The sequence below is a fragment of the Felis catus genome, chromosome A1, assembly GCF_018350175.1.
Source record: "Felis catus isolate Fca126 chromosome A1, F.catus_Fca126_mat1.0, whole genome shotgun sequence".
Lineage (NCBI taxonomy): Eukaryota > Metazoa > Chordata > Mammalia > Carnivora > Felidae > Felis > Felis catus.
This window is the reverse complement of record NC_058368.1, coordinates 104,358,214-104,378,084: the sequence shown is the minus strand read 5'-3', so window position 1 is coordinate 104,378,084 and position 19,871 is coordinate 104,358,214. Positions and strand designations below refer to the sequence as shown.

General features: G+C 45.3%; 1 protein-coding gene and 1 long non-coding RNA gene across 6 annotated transcripts in view; one reads left to right on the top strand and one right to left on the bottom strand.

Annotated features, from left to right (window-relative positions):
• The window catches only part of MARCHF3 (membrane associated ring-CH-type finger 3), a 151,867-nt gene that overhangs the window by 116,310 nt on the left and 15,686 nt on the right, over positions 1 to 19,871 (top strand). For both annotated transcript variants that reach the window (XM_003980726.6, XM_045058472.1), the window contains exon 3: positions 1,639 to 1,843. In XM_003980726.6, the coding sequence (XP_003980775.1) occupies positions 1,639 to 1,843 (205 nt within the window). The remainder of the gene's footprint in view (positions 1 to 1,638; positions 1,844 to 19,871) is intronic.
• Positions 1 to 19,871, bottom strand: part of LOC102900144 — a 135,824-nt gene that overhangs the window by 110,744 nt on the left and 5,209 nt on the right. For 3 of the 4 annotated variants that reach the window (XR_006598559.1, XR_006598550.1, XR_006598565.1), the window contains exon 2: positions 7,206 to 7,300. This is a non-coding gene — a long non-coding RNA (uncharacterized LOC102900144). Of the gene's footprint in view, positions 1 to 3,855; positions 3,957 to 7,205; positions 7,301 to 19,871 lie in introns of all 4 variants that reach the window. The other variant, XR_006598571.1, reaches the window with a different exon arrangement.

Here is a 19,871-nt window from a genome sequence, read left to right as displayed (position 1 = left end):
CCATGTCAGTTTGAGCCCTCCATCGGCCACTAACTTCCCTGATGAGGGCCGTGTCATTGGACTTTTCCTGACCTGAGTTTTTCTGCAAGCAGAAATAGTTACCACTAACTACGCATGTATTACAGGCTGGTCCCTATTCTCAGCTTCTGATTTGAACTGTCACTTTTCCTCACAGTCACACAAGAGGAAGACACCATTTGTGCAGCCGCTCTGGAAAACAGTGTGGAGGTTCCTCAAAAAATTAAAAATAGATCTACCCTATGACCCAGCAATAGCACTGCTAGGAATTTACCCAAGGGATACAGGAGTGCTGATGGATAGGGGCCCTTGTACCCCAATGTTTATAGCAGCACTCTCAGCAATAGCCAAATTGTGGAAAGAGCCTAAATGTCCATCAACTGATGAATGGATAAAGAAATTGTGGTTTATATACACAATGGAGTACTATGTGGCTATGAGAAAGAATGAAATATGGCCGTTTGTAGCAACATGGATGGAACTGGAGAGTGTGATGCTAAGTGAAATAAGTCATACAGAGAAAGACAGATACCATATGTTTTCACTCTTATGTGGATCCCGAGAAACTTAACAGAAGACCATGGGGGAGGGGAAGGAAAAAAGAAGTTAGAGAGGGAGGGAGCCAAACCATAAGAGACTCTTAAAAACTGAGAACAAACTGAGGGTTGATGGGGGGTGGGAGGGAGGGGAGAATGGGTGATGGGTATTGAGGAGGGCACATGTTGGGATGAGCACTGGGTATGGAAACCAACTTGACAATAAATTTCATATTAAAAAAAAAAAAAAAGAGGAAGGCACCATTCTTTGTGCCTGTCTTAGAGATGAGGAAACTAACATACAGAGACATGACATTAATTGCGCCAAATTAGCCAGTGTGGGTAGGCACCAGAGCTGGGGTTCAGGCCCAGGCACCACTCCAGAACCTGCCTCAGGAACCACCACACCGTGTGCCTTCAAGAAATGCGCAGGGCTGGTTTTTCTAAATTCATGGCAGAGCTCTAGACTCAGGCCACCTCTGTGGGACACACCCATTACTTGCGTTGAGCTTAGTATCCTTAGCATCCTAGGAAAGCTCAAAGGATCACCTGCCGCTCAGCTCACGGCTCTGGCTCAGACCTCAGTTCTGTGCAACAGCTTGAGAGCTGGCTGCCAGTTAACTTCCCACCCCTCATTCTCCCACCCTTATGGAAGGAGAAAGGAAAAGAACCCGTGAGTTTTTCCAAGTGTCCTGGCTTGATTCAAAAGACGAAGTTTGCCTGGAAACTACAGTTGATGTCTTTTCAAAACAATTTCTGTTTTTAAGGGTGAGGAGTAGTTTTTATTTTTCGATCGGGAGTCTGCCTGAACAACATTCACGCCCAAGACAAAAATAACACACTGCTCGCTTTCACCCACTTTTGGTCCCGGGCCATCCCCTGCTTCTTTATATTGGCGAAGGGAGATGCCCAAGGACCCCCCCCCACCCCCATGTACACAGAGCGTACATCTAGGGTTTGAAAGCAAGCGTCTGTTGGAGCAGCTGCCACTGGGGAGGGTCTGAGGGACGCAGAGCCAGAGGACCATCCTCTTGGTGATGGTCTCCAGCCTGGTGACCAGCAGGCCCCCCTCCTTCTCTTGCAGCCCCTTCAATGACCGGCCGATGTGCAGAATCTGCCACGAGGGCAGCAGCCAAGAGGACTTGCTCTCTCCCTGCGAATGCACAGGGACCTTGGGGACAATTCATCGGAGCTGCCTGGAGCACTGGCTGTCATCCTCAAACACCAGCTACTGTGAACTCTGCCACTTCAAGTTTGCAGTCGAGCGCAAACCCAGGCCGTTAGTGGAGGTCAGTAATTGGGGCAGGTCCTGAAAACTTAGCTCTAATGAGCAAATGATGTCTGCTTTGATGCCCAGATCACAAACCCCACGCAGCTCAATGAAGCACAGCGGTAGCAATGTGTAAGTGTGTGTGTGCGTGTGCATGTGTGTGCGTAACACAGACAGAAACGGCTCACGAGCTCACTCTGGAGCCGACAGTAGAAAAGTGATCTCCATGAAGTGGAGACAGGAGATGGGAAAGCAGTGTGAGGAGAAAGGGGAAGTTTATAAAGTTGCTGTCCATTTTCCCTTTCCTGAGAAGTGAGACAATACTTTCGCTTTGCATACCCTCTGCCCCAGTTGAAGCAACAGATACGTGGGCATTTGGCTTGCGTATTCTGCGAGGTCTCTATGAAAAAAATACAGCTGCATAGTATAATGGATACAGACCCAGACTTCCTGGATTTGAGTAGTGCCATGACCTTAGGTAAGTAACTTTACCTCTTGAAATTACTATGTGGATTACATGAATTAAGATTTCTAAAGCACTTAGAAGAATACCAAGTACATATCCAAGTGTTTGAATTAAAAAAAAAAATCTCTCTTAGGAAATTATACACAAGCTTTTTTCAGTTAATAACCTAATATTGGAATCTCTTTTCTTAAAAGGAAGGCATTTCAACCCAGCTATTAAAATGGCAGGACACTCTTTCATATTTTAGGAGCCACACATTTCTACGTTAGACCAAGGGTCTGGTCTATGCATTAGCTAGGGGAAGTGGAAAATATCACTAGAATATTTTGCCCTCTCTCCTACCCTCAATGTCTATTAGACAGTTAAAAATTGGATGTTAGCAATAATAACTATTCTAATATATTATGAGCTGGAGCTAATTGAGAGAGACCAAGATCAAGATTATGTGCCTATAATCCAGACCCGCTGATAACCCACTCTTTACTTCAGCAGCTGACCCAGCGAAACTTGGGCATTAAGCTAGAGCTAGAAATCAAGACGCCCTTCTCAGAGACTATTTAAAACAGTATGTTAGCGCCTCAGCACTTAAGGCTCTGGAGAACTCTGTATGTACATGCTCTTGGGTTTGACCTTGAGAATTTAATCAGGACCTGTAACTGGGGCCTGTTTTAGCAATGACTTACTTGCCAAATGGCATAAAATTTATTGGACTTGCCTCAATTCACCCTATGCTTTAAGACTCTGGATCAAGTGACCTCTTAATTTAGCAGCCTTGCTGCTTGACATCCACTCTCAGAAATTCATATTTGTAGAGTGCCTGTCAGGGATCTGGCCCCATGCCACGTTCACTGGGATTTACATTCCAGAACTCTGCAGAAGGTGCACGGGGAGGTACATAATTAAATAATAAACAAGGGAGGTGGAAGACTTCTCAAGCCCGAAGGCAAAAGTTAAAAAAGAAGCCTACTTGTCCTTTCCAGAAACTTTCTGGAACCTCCCCAAGTTGGTATTGCGGCTTCTCCAGGGAAGCTAACTTCCCAGAGTTAAAAACCAAAAACAAAAAAAACCCAAACAAACAAAAAAAAACAACTCTGCTTTAAAAGGGCTGTGCATCCAGTGGTCTTGACTGGTCTCTCCCCGGTAAAGAAGACTCTTATTTTCACTTGGTAAAAACCCCATTGTGTGTATGTGTGTGTGTATGTGTGTGTGTGCACACGTGTGCATTTCACATGCACACATCTTGGTTTTTCTCAGCTAAATTGCCTGCATCGAATCACCCAGTGAACCCCTTCCATCTCAGAGACAGAAACATGTACCTATACACAAAGGTTCTTCAAAGTGGCCTATGCTTGGCCACAGACTCTGGGATCTTAGGCAACTGTCATTAAACAAGGAAACGGGGCAAATGACCTTGAGAATGTGTGAGGTGCTCTGTAAGATTTAGGGCCATGCCTACAAAAACTTCACCCAAACGGTCACCAGTGGTGAAATTTTCATTGCACAAATGGAATGTGACATTTTTCAGAGTTAATGATGATTGAACAAGTTGAAAGTGAAAGGCAAACCTTCTCAAGCTGGGGGAGGCTGGCCGTTTGATCATCCCATGGCGAAATGAACTTGCTGTTTGACCACAAGCAATAAAAAGAAGTTGTCTTTGGTTTCTCAGCTGGAGGACAAATGAGAACCAGGTGCAGGCATAGTTTTAAACAAATGACATTACTAATTGACTTTTCCTCTCTTACCAAAGGGCAGGCTTATCCACACTGAGCTTTGCTTAATATTTTTATCTCGAGATAACCATGAATTTTTTTTCTGGAAAATCAGCAAAACCTGCCTATTGGGGTTAAGCATTCGGAGTAGCTTTACTTTATTTCTTGTTTGCACTCTTCCAATTGCGTTAATCATCACGTACCAGTTGGATCAGCCTTCTCATTAAGGCACGAAAATTCTATAACAGTGAATTTCAAAATCATAATAATAACAGCTTCTTGTTTGCTAGAGGAAGTGGTTGAAAAAGTCATTTATAAATGTTATTTGTCAGCACCCAGGGGTTAGCAGTGGTCAGAATCACTGTCACACCTCAGACTCTCACACTCTTCCATAAACTCCCCCAGTCCTTCCTTCAAAGTAAACCTCACCCTCCATATCTCCCCATCCATGGGACACTGCCCCATCCATTCCTTTCCTGCACTCTCCGCACCCAGCAGCTGGATGTTCATTTGTAACCGATCAGAAACCCAGGGTTTCTGTCTACGAGTTTCTACCCATCATGGCCAAAATCAATGGACTGGTTCTCATTAGCACCTCCAAAGTGGGTATCACCTCCCCATTTAGCCACTGTCCATCTGTGTGGCATGCCTCAGTTTCTCAGAGCTGCAGGACAATGAACTGGGGGCTCTCCATTATATCCTTGGTGTCTATGAATACATTCAAAAGCTATATCCCACACTTAAAAATGAGAGCATTTCATGGTACTTGATTTATAACTCAATAAGGTGACTCTGTGTGTGCCCATCTACTAACCTTCCTACCTCCACGGCCAGACCAAATCATTTAGTCTCCTCTGGTAAAATCACTGCCAATTTTATATCCTAATTTTTTTTTTCCTGCTAAGTAAGCCAGTATAACAAGAGAACTACACTGATCATCTGGTTTATTTGGATATGGGTGAATTTCCTCCAGTCCAGCTTATGTAAATCTCTTCAGGTCTGTGTCAATCAGCCAAAGCTTGAAAGGGAAGCATTCAAACTGCACGTAGCAAAAAGGAAGAGCAGATAAGACACATTTCACACCTCCACACCTAGTACTTCTGTCTTATAAAGGCTACATATTTTTCATTGATGATGGAAATTTTACCCAGTGGCAATTTGTCAGATAAAGTATCCCCAAGAATAATGACCTGGTAGAACGCAGTAAATAGACATGCACTAACCATAAAAGGATTCACTGAATGACCAGCCTGGGTGGTTTTATGGGCTCCTTCCTGCTCATTTTTAGTTTTCCTCATTTCTCTCTGTAAATTGAACTCTGATGCCATTCTTTTATAACAAAGGGAAGAATACAGAAACCCAGTAAAAGTACCATGATGCTTTCCCAAAAACGTGTGCCTTGACTCCCGACTACCACTGTGATTGTGTATGTGATTGAGCAGTTTGCCAAGGAAACCCATCTTATTACATGCAAACAGCATGCTTGCAACATGAGTTTCCACTGGTGGGAGTGTCTGGCACTGGGCTTTCCTGAGACATGTATCCGTAACACCCACGCTTTCCCAGGGGGCTTATGAAGTAATAGATCAGCTGAGCAACGTCCTGATTAAAATGAAATAGCCAGGAAATGGTGCAAATCTGGGGGGTGCAGCGGGGGAGGGGGGGGAGGCTTTCTGCGCTCTGATCTTCCTCTGATCAAGGAGACATGGTGATTTTTCACAGAGGGAGTGATTAGGTTTCCATACTTCTAGTTCCTTTACACAGACCCAGCTGATTGATAAGAACTGTATGAACAATTTAAAAGCTGTTCCCTGTGACTCAGAGGGTTAGCTACAGTGAGACCGATAATGTTTTCACACAGATCAGTTACTCAGAACAGTGGGATGTAAAGCTAGGGAGAGGAGGATTAAGGGTTTTTTTTTTCTCCCAAACTTTTTTTATTTACCATATATATATATACACACACACACACACACACACATATATTTAAGTCATTCGAGGAAAATGCTTCTAAAGAGTGCCCTGGATTCAGTATAATCTCCAGCTACACAGCAGGAAGCAGAGTTGGACTGCTGGGGAGAAACCACTTTGTACCTTGGCATTTGCTATTTAACTAGATTTAAGACTTCCCTCAAACCCTCTGAATATGGATGTATCAGACTTAGGCAGTGACATTGCTTGGCGATTTTCTTTCTTTTCTTTTTTTTTTTTTTTCAACGTTTATTTATTTTTGGGACAGAGACAGAGCATGAACGGGGGAGGGGCAGAGAGAGAGGGAGACACAGAATCGGAAACAGGCTCCAGGCTCCGAGCCATCATCAGCCCAGAGCCTGACGCGGGGCTCGAACTCACGGACTGCGAGATCGTGACCTGGCTGAAGTCGGACGCTTGACCGACTGCGCCACCCAGGCGCCCCGCTTGGCAATTTTCGATACATCTATGTATTGAATGGATGAGCTTTTGGTTTCTGAGTGTTCATATTCATTAGCAAACCTTTTTAGCATTGGGGTAATTAGGGAATGACACCATAGGAGATATAAAGGGATTAAAGGCGCTTCCCAGGCACGCGTACGACCTAATCCATCCCTTGAAGGCAGGCAGGCATGCTCCCCTCTTCATGCCAATTCGTGAGCGCAGCCTGGTAAGGGAGGTGGCTGGACCATGATCGCTATACATGATAGGCAGTCAGGAGGTGTCTGCTCATTACATAAATGCGAGAAAGGAGAACCTCCCCTCCCCCCACTTGCAAACTTTTTTCATACTTTCGGCCTATGGTTGTAAATCAAAGAAAGTGACACCACGTCTTTACGGCTCAAGTTGGACACAGCAGGACAAGATCTTACACAAGACACGCTAGTGACACAGCTTTGCTACAGGGCACGTGAGAAGATTCTGACCAATCCTGGCTCCCGCTCAGTCGTTGGTCCTAAATCGGGTTTTGAGGAAGGACAGGCGATTGCAGCCCTGTGTGCATGGTGACCAGGTGGCCAGCGAGGGGAGAACATGCACTCCAGGACTCAGCAGGAGAGTGCTGGCCCAAGTTAGAAAGGGTCGGGAGTAGGGTGGATCAGGCTGAATGGGAAAAATTCAGGCCCGGTGAGCCCCTGCCAAGCTTTTAGGAATCCAAGCACTGTACAAACACTGCACCATAGTCTTGGGGAGAAAAGCCCATATTGACCCTTGGATAGAGGAAGACATAGATTTACCATGGTTGCATTAGGTCACAATCCCTCGGCGAGGAAGAAGTGAGCCGGTCTCATTCACTGCCCTCAGACTTCTCTCTCCTACTCTGTGTCCTGTTCTGGAGGGACAGAATGGATGACAAGGTCATATGCTGGCATCTGTAAAGTGGGAGGGAAGGACTTCAGTTGAAACCACAGAGGTTCCCACTTCTTTTTTTGTTTTTTTAAGTGTATTCATTTTGAGGGGCGCCTGGGTGGCTCAGTCGGTTAAGCGTCTGACTTCGGCTCGGGTCATGATCTCACGGTTTGTGAGTTTGAGCCCCGTCTCAGGCTCTGTGCTGACAGCTCAGAGCCTAGAGCCTGCTTCAGATTCTGTGTCTCCCTCTGTCTCTGCCCCTCCCTGGCTCACACCCTGTCTCTGTCTTCCAAAAATAAATAAATGTTAAAAAAAAAAAATTAGAATGGAGACTGCTTTAAAAAAAAAAAAGTTTATTCATTTTGAGAGAGACAGCAAGAACGAGTAGAGGAGGGGCAGAAAGAGAGGGAGAGAGAGAACCCCAAGCAGGCTCCATACTGTCAGGTGCCTGGAGCTTGAACTCACCGACTGTGAGAGATCATGACCTGAGCCGAAACCCAGAGTCAGACGCTTAACTGACTGAGCCACCCAGGCGTCCCAAGAAGTTCCCACTTCTCACACTCACTCCCAGGCTAATGCCACCACCTGAGCTCAGGACAGGTGAGCGTGGGTTCCCCCTGCTCTGCCCCCCAGCTTACTGGGCCCCTCCTAATGTGCAGCAACTCTCTCAACCGCTCCAGATGAGGCTAAGGCCTCACAAAGCAGAGGAAGGACCCCTAGCGCGAAAGACAAGGAAGTATCCGTTACCAGAAAGGGGACTGTGTTGAGGAACCTGTGTATATGTTGTGGACAACAGAGCGGAGGCCCTCCCACTGAGAAATCCATGCCAGTGACCTTGCCAAGCGGGGCTTAATGTCCCGTCTCTGTAACCCATGTTGGGCTGGCCACTCACGATGTGCAGGGAGACCTTGGACAAGTCACGGCTCGTCTTTATGCTTTAGCTTCCTCCCCAGTCAAGAAAAGCAGAGCTCACACACTGGCTTGCTCAGGTGTGCTGTCAATCAACACTTTTTTTTTTAAAGAATCTTTTTGGGGTTTCTTTATTTATATAAAGAGAGACAGAAACAGCATGATCGGGGGAGGGGCAGAGAGGGAGAAGAGAGAGAATCCCAAGTAGGCTCTACGCCAGGAGCACAGAGCCCAATGTGGGGACTGAACCCACAAAACCGCGAGACCATGACCCGAGCCAAAACCAAGTCTTGCTTAACCGCCTGAGCCACCCAGGCGCTCCTACACCTTTTTTATAAAGGAATTTGAATATCCCTAGATCTGATGAGTGATGGCAGTTCACCCGGGCCTTACCTCTTGCTCGTACCCACCCGGCCCTCTTCGCCCCCTTGCATTATCTGCCTGCCATTTACCTTGGATTGCGAAACTGGGTGATTTCTCCCACCTTTAAGAGTTTTCTGTGTGCATTTTTTTCTACCAGCATCTTTCTTTCTGGGTAGTAGAGACCGACCCCAAGGATATCCCTTCTGTTGTGCCCACATTGTAAGTGAGCTGAAGTGGCTGGTTCAGAATCACATGGCAAATGAACCACGGAGAGACGGTGTAGCAGCCTGGGAGGGGTCAGGATAACAACAGTTCAGATACCTTACCCCTGCAGCCACCGTTAGCATTGGCCAGGCGCTTCCTTAACCAGTCTCTGGATGGGCCACCAGCCTGCACACAGGCTTGGGACACCATCTCTGGTGCCAGCAGTTGAGATGACATCCCAGATGACCTCAGCCTGAAATCCTCCACCTTGTGGCTGTTCTGTCTTGAACTTTCCTCTTGGTGTCGGTGGCTAATTTGGCAGTTGCTTCTTTACTTAAAGCTTAGTTGCAAAGAAGCTGTTTTAAGGTAGCTATTAAATTCACAGCTTGCTTCATTAGAAATCACTTCATTAAAAAAGCAAGCCAACCGAAGTGTTCACATGGCCGTGCCAGATGGAAGTGAGCTAAGTGCTTGGTGCCTGTGTTTTCAGCCCATCCACTGCTGGTACAGGATTAATTTGGAGGGAAAATCCAGCCCCATGCATAAAAAGAATTACATGACCAGATTCTATTATTTTAAATTGTACTGATCCTCGCGGCGAACTCGGTTTGAAATACAAATTAGCATCCATGTTCGCAAGAGGACCTCTGTCGGTCCAGCCCTGCTACCTTGCACTGGCTCACTGAGGACCTCGAGAAGCCGAGACAGAAAGAGGCAAAACACCAAGAGTTGCTTCGCCCAACTTTTTAGTTTTAATTCTGTGTTTTAAAAAAAAAAATCCAAAGGAGGACAAAGAATAACGTGTCAAACAGGAGTGTCTCCACCACCTAGAATTAACAAACCTTAGCGTTTTGAGAGCAACACACCTTTTGAAGGAACAGCTTCTTTGCAGGGGGCGGGGGGGGGGGGCCGAGGGGGGGAGGTGCAGAGAGAAAATGTCTTCACCAATTCCCCCTTAGGCATTCTCAAACACAGGAGAAAAAGGAGCCAGGTTTTCCTTAAACACATCTGGGCCAAGAATAAGAGGAAGTAAACAAAAGGAGACTGATAAGCCCGTGAGATTCTGGACCCTTTTAGCTAACTCCAAACGTGAGAACAACTAGCCCAGCCAGCGTTGGCCACTGAGAGGTCCGCTTCTTTCAAAGGCACATGATTAGAAGTTCAGAGTGGTGGTGGGTGGAGGTGAAAATGTCCCGGGGCAGCCGGCAGGAGAGCTGCGTAAAGGGGAGTCTGAGAGAGGAGCAACGCGACGTCATTGAATGACTAAAGCTGGTGGTAATCAGCTCTCCCTAAGGTCTGCCAAAATAACAAGGCGCATTTAGCTCCCAGGCGGGAGTAAGAGGCACCAGCCTGAACGGAAAGGAGACATTGATTGCGTACCCCCTGGCCCAGGTTTCAGATGCAGAGTTAGACTATATGCACACAGCCCCCCTGCCGAGGGCTCCTGCCAGCCCCTGCTCTGGTCTCTTCAGTTTTAAGTGTCAATAACTCCAAGGAAAGAATACGCATTATTAAATAATGGTGTGAAATATCGCAAGCGGTACATGATTATAGTTAAATGCTGCCTGATGGACAATTGTACTCGAATGAGCAAAGTGGAGAAGGGTCTTCTGTTAGGAAGTGGGAGATCAGTGGCTGTTCATTCAGAGTGATAGCCTGCTCTCTGCCTGTTGTCACCAAAAACTTTGTGTTTTTTTCAGAATAGGCACAGATCTTGACGTGACACCCAAATACAGGGGCATTAGTTGATTTCACTTTGAGTCCACCTGTTTCTGTCCCGACGGTGTCCACCTCCCAGAGTTTTCTTCTTATTAAATTATTTCCCCTTTTTTAAGGGAAAGGGAACTATGCTATGCCATACCGTTTCTATACCCTTCTTATTTCAAAGTCCGCATCGTACGATCCCTGTAACAGATAGTAACCCATTTTGTAGGTAAAGAAACTGAGACTCTGAGATGTTAGGTCCCTCTTAGGAGATCTTTTTTTTTTCCTTAATGTTTATTTATTTTTGAGAAAGAGAGACAGAGTGCAAGCAGGCAAGGGGCAGAGACAGAGGGAGACACAGCATCCGAAGCAGGCTCCAGGTTCTGAGCTGTCAGCACAGAGCCCGACGCAGGGCTCGAACGCACAAACCAGGAGATCATGACCTGAGCCGAAGTCAGACACTTAACCAATTGAGCCACCCAGGTACCCCTCCCTCTTCAGAGATCTTAAACACTCTCAGCCACAGGGCCAGTAAGTGGAGAAGGCAGAAGAATCTAGATCTCCACAGCCCCTCATCTGTGCTGTCCCCACCATGCCTGGATTCTTCAGTCTCAGCTGGAAAAGTACTCCCTCTCACTTGTTCGTTGACATGCATATGCACAAGCACACACAGAGCCAAGGGCTTCTTCCCAATTGCCAGCCTTTCTAAGAGACTAACTGTATGGATGATTAAAGCTGTGATCTCCTCTTGACACTGAATTTGTCTATTAAACCTAAAGCGGTTACAGGGTGGGAAGGATGAACACAGGATTTTTAAGGCAGTCAACCTTCCCTGAACAATGGTGGGTGAGTGTCATCTTGCATTTGTGCAGACCCATAAAATGAACAATACTAAGAATGAACCCTAATGTAAAGGACGACTCTAGGCCATAACAGTGTGTCCATGTAGGTTACTGACTTTAACAAATGCACCACTCAGGTGGGGATGTTGATAATGGGGGAGGCAGTGTATGTTGGGAGGACAGGAGGCATACGGGAACTCAATTTTGCTATGAACCTAAAATTGCCCTAAAAAATAAAGTCTATTAAAAACACACACACAGGGGCGCCTGGGTGGCTCGGTCAGTTAAGCCTCCGACTTTGGCTCAGGTCATGATCTAACAGTTATGGGTTCAAGCGCTACGTTGGGCTCTGTGCTATCAGCTCAGAGCCTGAAGCCTGCTTCAGATTCTGTGTCTCCCTCTCTCTCTGTACCCTTCCCCCACTTGCGCTCTATCTCTCTCAAAAATAAATAAATATTTTTTTAAATATTTTAAAGCAAAACCAAGCAGAAGAACAGACTTGGGCTGGTTCTGATTGAGAGCCGGGATTGTGGAATAGCATTCCTTCTTTGCGCCTCTTTCTGCCCTAGTCTGATGTAGTCTAAGCTCTTAGGTACAGCAACCCGTTAGGAGCTAGAAAAGTTTCTTCCTTTCCAAGGACTTCACACCCCTTCTTTGTTTCTTCTCGTCTGGTTACTCCTTTTCAACATTTGAGTCTTCGTTTTACTGAGTTATTATGTCACCAATTTCTTCTGAGATTTCTCCTAAGAGAGATGTCATTAGAAAGCCGGGTGAACACAGTATTGTTCACCTTTTCCCTCCTTTTATGAACAGTTGTGAAGGTTAATCACTCTTAATGTGGTCGCCCACATTTGTGAGATAAATGTCTTTAAAGACTGTCATCTAGATCTTTCGGGTTGGCAAAACTGGTTTTGCAACTCATGAAGGAAAACACCGGCTTTTCTCTTGAATTATTTGTATAATTGCCTCAATTCTTTGCTTCCCTTCCCTGACAGGTGCTGCAGATTTGGGGAAAGATAAGAAAGACCCTGTCAGGTCCTGTAGCTTGGCTTCCCTCCTTTATTTTTCACTAACTGTGTATTTCTCTGCCTCATCAACAGCCTGCCTGTATGCTTCAGATAGGACCCTGTGATATTGTCTGATAAAACTTTTCTTTGCAATCCATTATTACAGAGTTGGATAGAATTACACTGCGACGGATATGTGAGAGGAAAGTTAGGACTGTATATGCATAATGTGAGAGAGAGAGAAAACTCTACTGAAGCTTTTAGTTTACTGAAAAATGGGTTTAATTCTTAGATGTGCCATTTATGAAAATGTGTAAGATGTGTTTGTGAAGAGTGAGCTCAGATTAAAAGAAGGAAAGGAGGTGTACCTGAGTGGCTCAGTTGGTTAAGAGCCCGACTCTTGGTTTCAGCTCAGGTTATGATCTCACAGTTGGTGCGTTCGAGCCCAGCATCGGGTTCTGTGCTGACAGCGCAGAGCCTGCTTGGGATTCTCTCTCTCTCTCTCTCTCTCTCTCTCTCTCTCTCTCTCTCTCTCCCTCCCTCTCTCTCTGCCCCTCCCCTGCTTGCTCTGTATCTCTCTCTCAAAGAAATAAACTTTAAAAAGAAGAAAAGGAAATATTTTCTACTCATCACTTGATCATTACTTCACTTCCAGCAGCACTATTAGAAACCGGAAGCTGGAGGGGCGCCTGGGTGGCTCAGTCGGTTGAGCGTCCGACTTCGGCTCAGGTCATGATCTCGCGGTCTGTGAGTTTGGTCCCGCATCGGGCTCTGTGCTGATGGCTCAGAGCCTGGAGCCTGCTTCCAATTCTGTGTCTCCCTCTCTCTCTGCCCCTTCCCTGCTCATGCTCTGTCTTTCTCTGTCTCAAAAATAAATAAAAAAACATTAAGAAAAAAAAATTAAAAAAAAAAAGAAACGGGAAGCTGGGATAAATGGCAAGGTTCAAAATCTTTTGGGCCTTGGAGGAAAATATAGGCTAATATAGTGTATATAATATGCTGGCAGGTGGTTGCAGCAGGAATGTTATAAAATAGAATTTATAGGCATTTAAGAACTTCTATCTGGGAAGAATCAGTAAAAGCAGAAATTGCGAGACGAAGAGGAAATAACCACCATCCTAGATAATCATGCCACCCTTCCTATTTTCCTACTTGCAAAGACCTCATCTTTGCATGAAAAGTAGGAGATACCAGGAGGAAAGGCATGAGAGATGGGAGAATAAAAGCATTCGAATGTCCTTCTAAACACTGACGTATCTGCTTTAAAATCTATGACTCTCATGTTGAAACCCAGAAGTCGTGCATTCACCAAAATAAACCCATTTTCAGCTGTTGGGAAAACATACCTGACAGATACCTATCTGAAAAATAACCCAGTTAGATGAAGATGTGGCATGGCCAAAGGAAATGCCTACAAACGAAAATCCGCACGGGATGGTAAGATTCTTTAGGGGAATCTACAAGACACTTCAAATTATTTTTTACCCAGGGAATTTTCCAGGTCTCAGACTTTTTAAGCAGCTTTAATGAGATGTAATTCATATACCATACAGTTCACCCATTTAAAGTGTACCATTTGGTGACAGGGTATTCTACTAAACTATTTTATGTCTCTATGGATTTGCCTATTCTGGGAATTTCCTAGAAATGGAACCCTACAGTACGTGGTCCTCTGTGATTGGCTTCCTTCACTTAGCATAACATTTGCAAGGTCTAGTCTCAGACTTTATAGAAAATGTATCTTAACCGTCCTTGCTATTATTTTATGTATTTTTGATTCTCTCCTGATATCCTCCTTAATATACGATTCCTACTCGTTATCATTGACTAGTGCTTACCCTGCACCCCTGTTCTAGGAGCCTAGTGCTCTATTTGCGGGGGGCCCTAGGTGGCTCAGTCAGTTCAGCATCTGACTCTTGATTTTGGCTCAGGTCACGATCCCAGGATTGGGGGATAGAACCTCACATTGGGCTCCATGCTGAGCATGGAGACCACTTAAGGTTCTCTCTCTCTCTCTCTCTCTCTCTCTCTCTCTCTCTCTCTCTCCACTGCCCCTTTCTCCCACTCACTCTCTAAAATAAAATAAAATAAAATATTAATGTTCTATTTGTGTATACAGCCATTTTAGGAAGGAGGAAAAGGGCAGATGACAGGAAAAGGGCAGATTGACACAGACGTCAATGGTCCTTTTTCCTCTTGAAGTTTTGCCTTTTCCCCATAACAGTCTATGAGCTGAAACGCTATTCGTTTTTTAATATTTTATTGTATGGAAATCATATGGCACATTGATTTTTTTACATTGTCTGAATTTTTTCCATCTTTGCTCAATATAAATCCTTTTCTTCCTTTAAGCCCATTAATTTAATTTGGTCGCTTTCATGATTCTGCTGCCCTGCAACTATACAATTAATTTTTTAAATATCACATTTTGTGCCCTAGGGCAATTTTTTTTAAACCAGTGTCTAAGGAAAAATTACGGCTTCTCAGAAGCCAGTCAAATCCTACTGCCCACATTCTTAAATTTTTCAAAGCTCAGAAAGTTGAACTGGACCCAAGCAGTGTCTCAAGACAATTTAAGGAAATGCTCTGGAATAGCATTTCTTACCCTCAGATATGTTTGAGAATTTGATAAAAGCTTGAACTGTCTCCTCTGAAATGCACAGATGTCTAGTGCTCAAATACAGTCTCAAAGCGGGGGTCACAGGTTTTCCAAAGCCCTGCGCCCTGGTCAAAGACCCCTGATCTGAAAAGACAGTTACATAAACTGCAAAGGAACATGTAGGGTTTCCCTACAAGTGTCTCCCACACCCTTAAAATGTTGTGTGTGTTTTATTTATTTTTTTTAATGTTTATTTATTTTTGAGAGAGAGACAGAGCACAAATGGGGGAAGGGCAGAGACAGAGAGGGAGACACAGAATCCAAAACAGGCTCCAGGCTCCGAGGTGTCAGCACAGAGCCCAACGTGGGGCTCGAACTCAGGAACGGTGAGATCATGACCTGCACCAAGGTCAGACGCCCAACCAACTGAGCCACCCAGGCACCCCACCCGTAAAATGTTTTAACAAGAAAAGTAAGTGAAATTTCTCAACACTTGGCTGCAAACTCCCTCTTCCATGAGGAGGCTACTTTATAATTCTGTGGGTGCCCCAAGAGTGGATATGATTTGCTGGTCTGGAGGGGGAGAGCCAGTGATTCAGTTATGCATATATACAGGACTGAGCTAGTTATTAACTCAGGCTCTTCCATGGTTGGCTTGGTTCCGCATAGGGACATACCGGGGGCACATGTCTCAGGATCACTCAAGCTAAAAATGTATGTCTCCCAGCTGGACAAGCGTTTTCCCCCAAGACAACAATTTGGTGCATCCAGCCGGACTCCTGCTTGCCCTTCCATAAATGCCAGTCCTTGATGTCATGACCTTTGTCATTTGAACTGTTGTCCCTACCCCTTTAAGAATGTCTTCCCTGAAGACAGCTCTGTGAGTATTTGTAGCAAAACGGTCTATAAACATTGAACATAATCAAGAGAAGCGACGCCAGCGAGTGGAAAACAGGGCCCTCCCCTCATATCCCACCAAGGCATATTTTTGCCTCATTATATTCAGAGCTCTGTAACCAATGAAGGAGATCCAAACAGTCCAGAGGAGTGACAAAAACAGGTGGCTGGGTTGGTCTGGACAGCCAGAGGGAGACTCTCTAATCTAGATGTGAGGAGGCTCAGGAAGGACATACCTGAAATCTTGAAAATCATGAAGAGCTTAGACAATGTGCACAGGGAGTGGGCAGCACCATCTAAATTGCTTGCATGCTATGGGGATACCTTTGAAATTTGAGGACAGGACATCTCAAACAAAAATAAAGAGGTATCAGCACATGAACTTAGGCCATTGGCTCAAAGGGAGCCCTGAGAGGTTCCAGATCCAGTCACCGCTCAGAGGCACTGCACGTCAGCAAAGTTGGCTGGGCCATCCTATATAGTTGGGGTCCTTTTCGGCAGCAAAACACCGGGCTATAGGGATTGTGACTCTAAAAGTTCCTCTGTTTCCACAGCTTCACGGTTCTTCCATCCGGCAGAAATCTTCCCCTTTCTCAAAGTGCCACTGTTCTTGCTTATTTCAGGCGTATGTGGCCATGGTGAGACTGTGCCTTCTGTTCACAGTTCTACAGGTACCTCCTGTTTCACTACAACCCCTCCACCACACTCTGCCTGGAGAGTTCTTGCACTCATATCCTCCCTCACTCCCTCGGAGGGACACCGATCTTTAAATGTGGTCCCGTTTTGACGACCTGGTTTTGAATTTGGTTTCTCTCTATTCCCTCTCTCTCTCTCTCACTGTTCCCAGAGATCAAGATAGAGATTTGTTATCCTTGTTCACATTATCCATCATAATCTCAGCTTTTGTTCAAGATTCCAAATGGGGCTCTTATTTGGTCCATTGTCCAGGCACCTTTTGCCCTGTGATCCTGTCCTTCTGCTGGAAGTCATTATTCGAAGCTTATGGCCCACAGCAGGCCAGAAGACAGGGTGTCAGATGCCAGCAACTGTACTGGATGCAGGGCCAGGAGCCCCAAAACAGCCAAAAGAAACAGGGCTCAGGGACCTGGGGTGGCTGGTGGGGTCCTGTTGATAACAGACTACACAGTATGAGACCATTGCCTCCCAGAAATCATTTCTATTTTGGGCACTATGCTTGTCAATTACTAATTTCTTCTAGAAATTTCTGTTTTCTTGTCCTCCGTCCTCTCTTGATCTCGTCTCCTTTTGTCTCTGGCTTCACATTGATCACATATGCCACAGAATCGTGCAGCATCCTCTCATATTCCGGATAAGCAGTCTCCATTTGGCTGTGATCACGTCTGCACAGGGATGATCTAAAATAATTAGAGCAAAATGATTCCCATTTTGCTTATATCTGAAGTTGCGAGTGAATATATGAAATTACGCTGCCATCTAGTCCTGCTGTGCGGCTCATCTCCTCTTTGGAAAACTTCAAACCATTGATGTCAGCATGTGTAGCATTTGTTTTAAATAATGCCAGCACCAAATTACAGCGTCTCAGGTACAAATATGGTATTTATGACACATTGTAGCCCATTAATTGGCTTATTGGCCTAAGTCCTCCAGGGACTGTCACAAATCTCCAGGGTGCCCTTGAATGTGACTTATGCTTCAGCCAAATCACACCTGTGAATGCCAGAGCAACTGCTCTAACCGTGTGTCTGTGGCAAAAAATTACTTTACGGTGTTTGACCAGTAGAGTCAGGGTGAGTGGTCTTTATGTACGTAGGGATGGATTTCAGTTAAACTCATCCTGTTTCCACTCAAAGTGATCCTCTGAGTCAGGAGGATTTATATTCTTCTTCAGCTAATATTTATCAAGCACAAACTAAGTATTCCTGGAAGTGTGAATTTTATAACTGTGAACACGCCAGAAGAATGTTATTATGTACTAAGAGAGCTTACCTGCTGGGGAGAAAGACATGGGATAAACAAATGAATAAAAAGGTTATTTCTGATGGTGATAAAAGTTATAAAGAAAGAAACAAGTTGTTGTAAAGAGTAACGTGGTGAGAGAGTGCATGGTGATTCGTGAAGTCCTCTCTGAAGAGTGATCTTTGAGTAGAGGTGTGGTCAAGAAGGAGCTGGCCATGGGAAGGAGAGTGCTAGACAGAAGAGAACCCCTGCAGAGGTCCTCATGCTTTTCTGAATCAGGAAGAAACATGGAAAAAGAAGGAGCACTGCTTGAGAGATCAAAGGAATCAGATTCCAGGTGCCTCAACTTTTCCATAGAGGACCCAATGGCAATCTGTTGAAGGCTGTGGATCCCTTCTCTCAGATCATGTTTTTAATTACATAAAATAAAAAAAGTAGGAATACAGGGACAACCCATTACATTATAACACAGCGATCAAAGTATTAAAAAGACAAAAGCTGGGATATAAAATCGAAGTGCTTCTTTAACACATTCTGTGGCAGATCTAATAACCAACCATGAAGGAGCAATATGTCAAGATGTCTGCAACAGTTTAATGGGATGGGAAATAGCTGTGATTTTTTTTTATTGATCACAAAGCCACAAGTGCTGCTCCAACCCATAAGATCTTCTGCATAACTCAGTGAGATGCCAGATTTCAATTAGAGGCTGTGAAAATCCCCCCAATCACAGATCCCATGAATCCTGTCCTTGGCCTGCTTGGGGGTCTGTGGAGCCCAGGGTACAAACACACAGGGCTTGTGGGCCGTTCAGAAGCCTTAGACTACATGCCCTGGGGAGCCGCCAGGGAATTCTAAGCAAGAGAAGTGATTTGAGTTTGCTACTGTGCAGACACTGGATTCTCGGCTAACAGGAACAGGAGGGTGAGGAGGCAATTATGTGGCTCAGAGGAGAGTAGTGGCTTGGAAGACTAGTGACACTGGAGAGAGAGAGAGACGCGAACGAGTTCAAGATGTATTCCAGAAGAACCAACAGGACCTGCTGATTGGTTGCATGTGGGGGGTGGGGCGTCGAGGAAGGATGGGGTCGAGGGTGTGCACCAGAGCCACCAGTATTGGTCTTGCCACGCCCAGGTCTGGGACAATGCGGGCAGGAGCTGGGTGATGGAGGTGAACCCAGTGCTCCATTGTGGACCGTGTCAAGTGTGAGGTGTTGCTTGCACAGATGGAGAGACGTTTAGGAAGCAGCGAACGCACAGCCCGAGCTCAGAAGATGAAACACACAGTCTCTAGTTGAACCTGATGTTTTGAACAGAAGTGGGAACTTGAGCCAAAGAGAGACGGTCTTGCACCACTCCCTTCGAAGCTGAACCTTCCTCACCCCTGTGAGAGGGACTCCTGTTATTTTACTGCCCCCAGAGAGGCGAAAAAAACTGGATGAGGGTCACACAGCATTTGGGGGAGCCAACAGGGGACACTAGAAGCAGTCTCCTGTCTCCTCCGGCTACTTCCCCAGCCTGTAGGGGCAAACAAATTAGGATCAAGATTTCATGTAGTTACATGTGCAACTGATACTGTATAGCATTATACGTCCATTATTACACTTCAACTAAACATTTTTTAACGTTCATTTATTTTGAGAGAGAGAGAGTGCGTGCAGCAGGGAGGGGCAGAGAGAGAGGGAGAGAGAGAGAGAGAGAGAATCCCAAGCAGGTTCTGCACTGTCAGCAACATGGGGCTCAATCTCACCAACCGTGAGATCATGACCTGAGCTGAAATCAAGAGTCAGATGCTTAACTGACTGAGCCACCTTAAGCATTTTTTTAATAAAAAAAATTTGGGGTAAGATTGTATGTAGTGCAAAAGCAAGCTGAAAGAAAGACCTGAAAGAACATTAGGCTGGAGATCTCAAACCCTGGCTCCTCTGCCCTGTAACCTTGAACAAGTACCTCCACATCAATGAGGCTTAATATCGTAATTCAAAATGGGAATAACAACACCAGCTGGCGTTATTAAATTCAGTGAAAGTATCTGGCACATAATAGTCACTCAGTACATATTTTTGGTTGAACCGGGGTTGTATAATTTTTA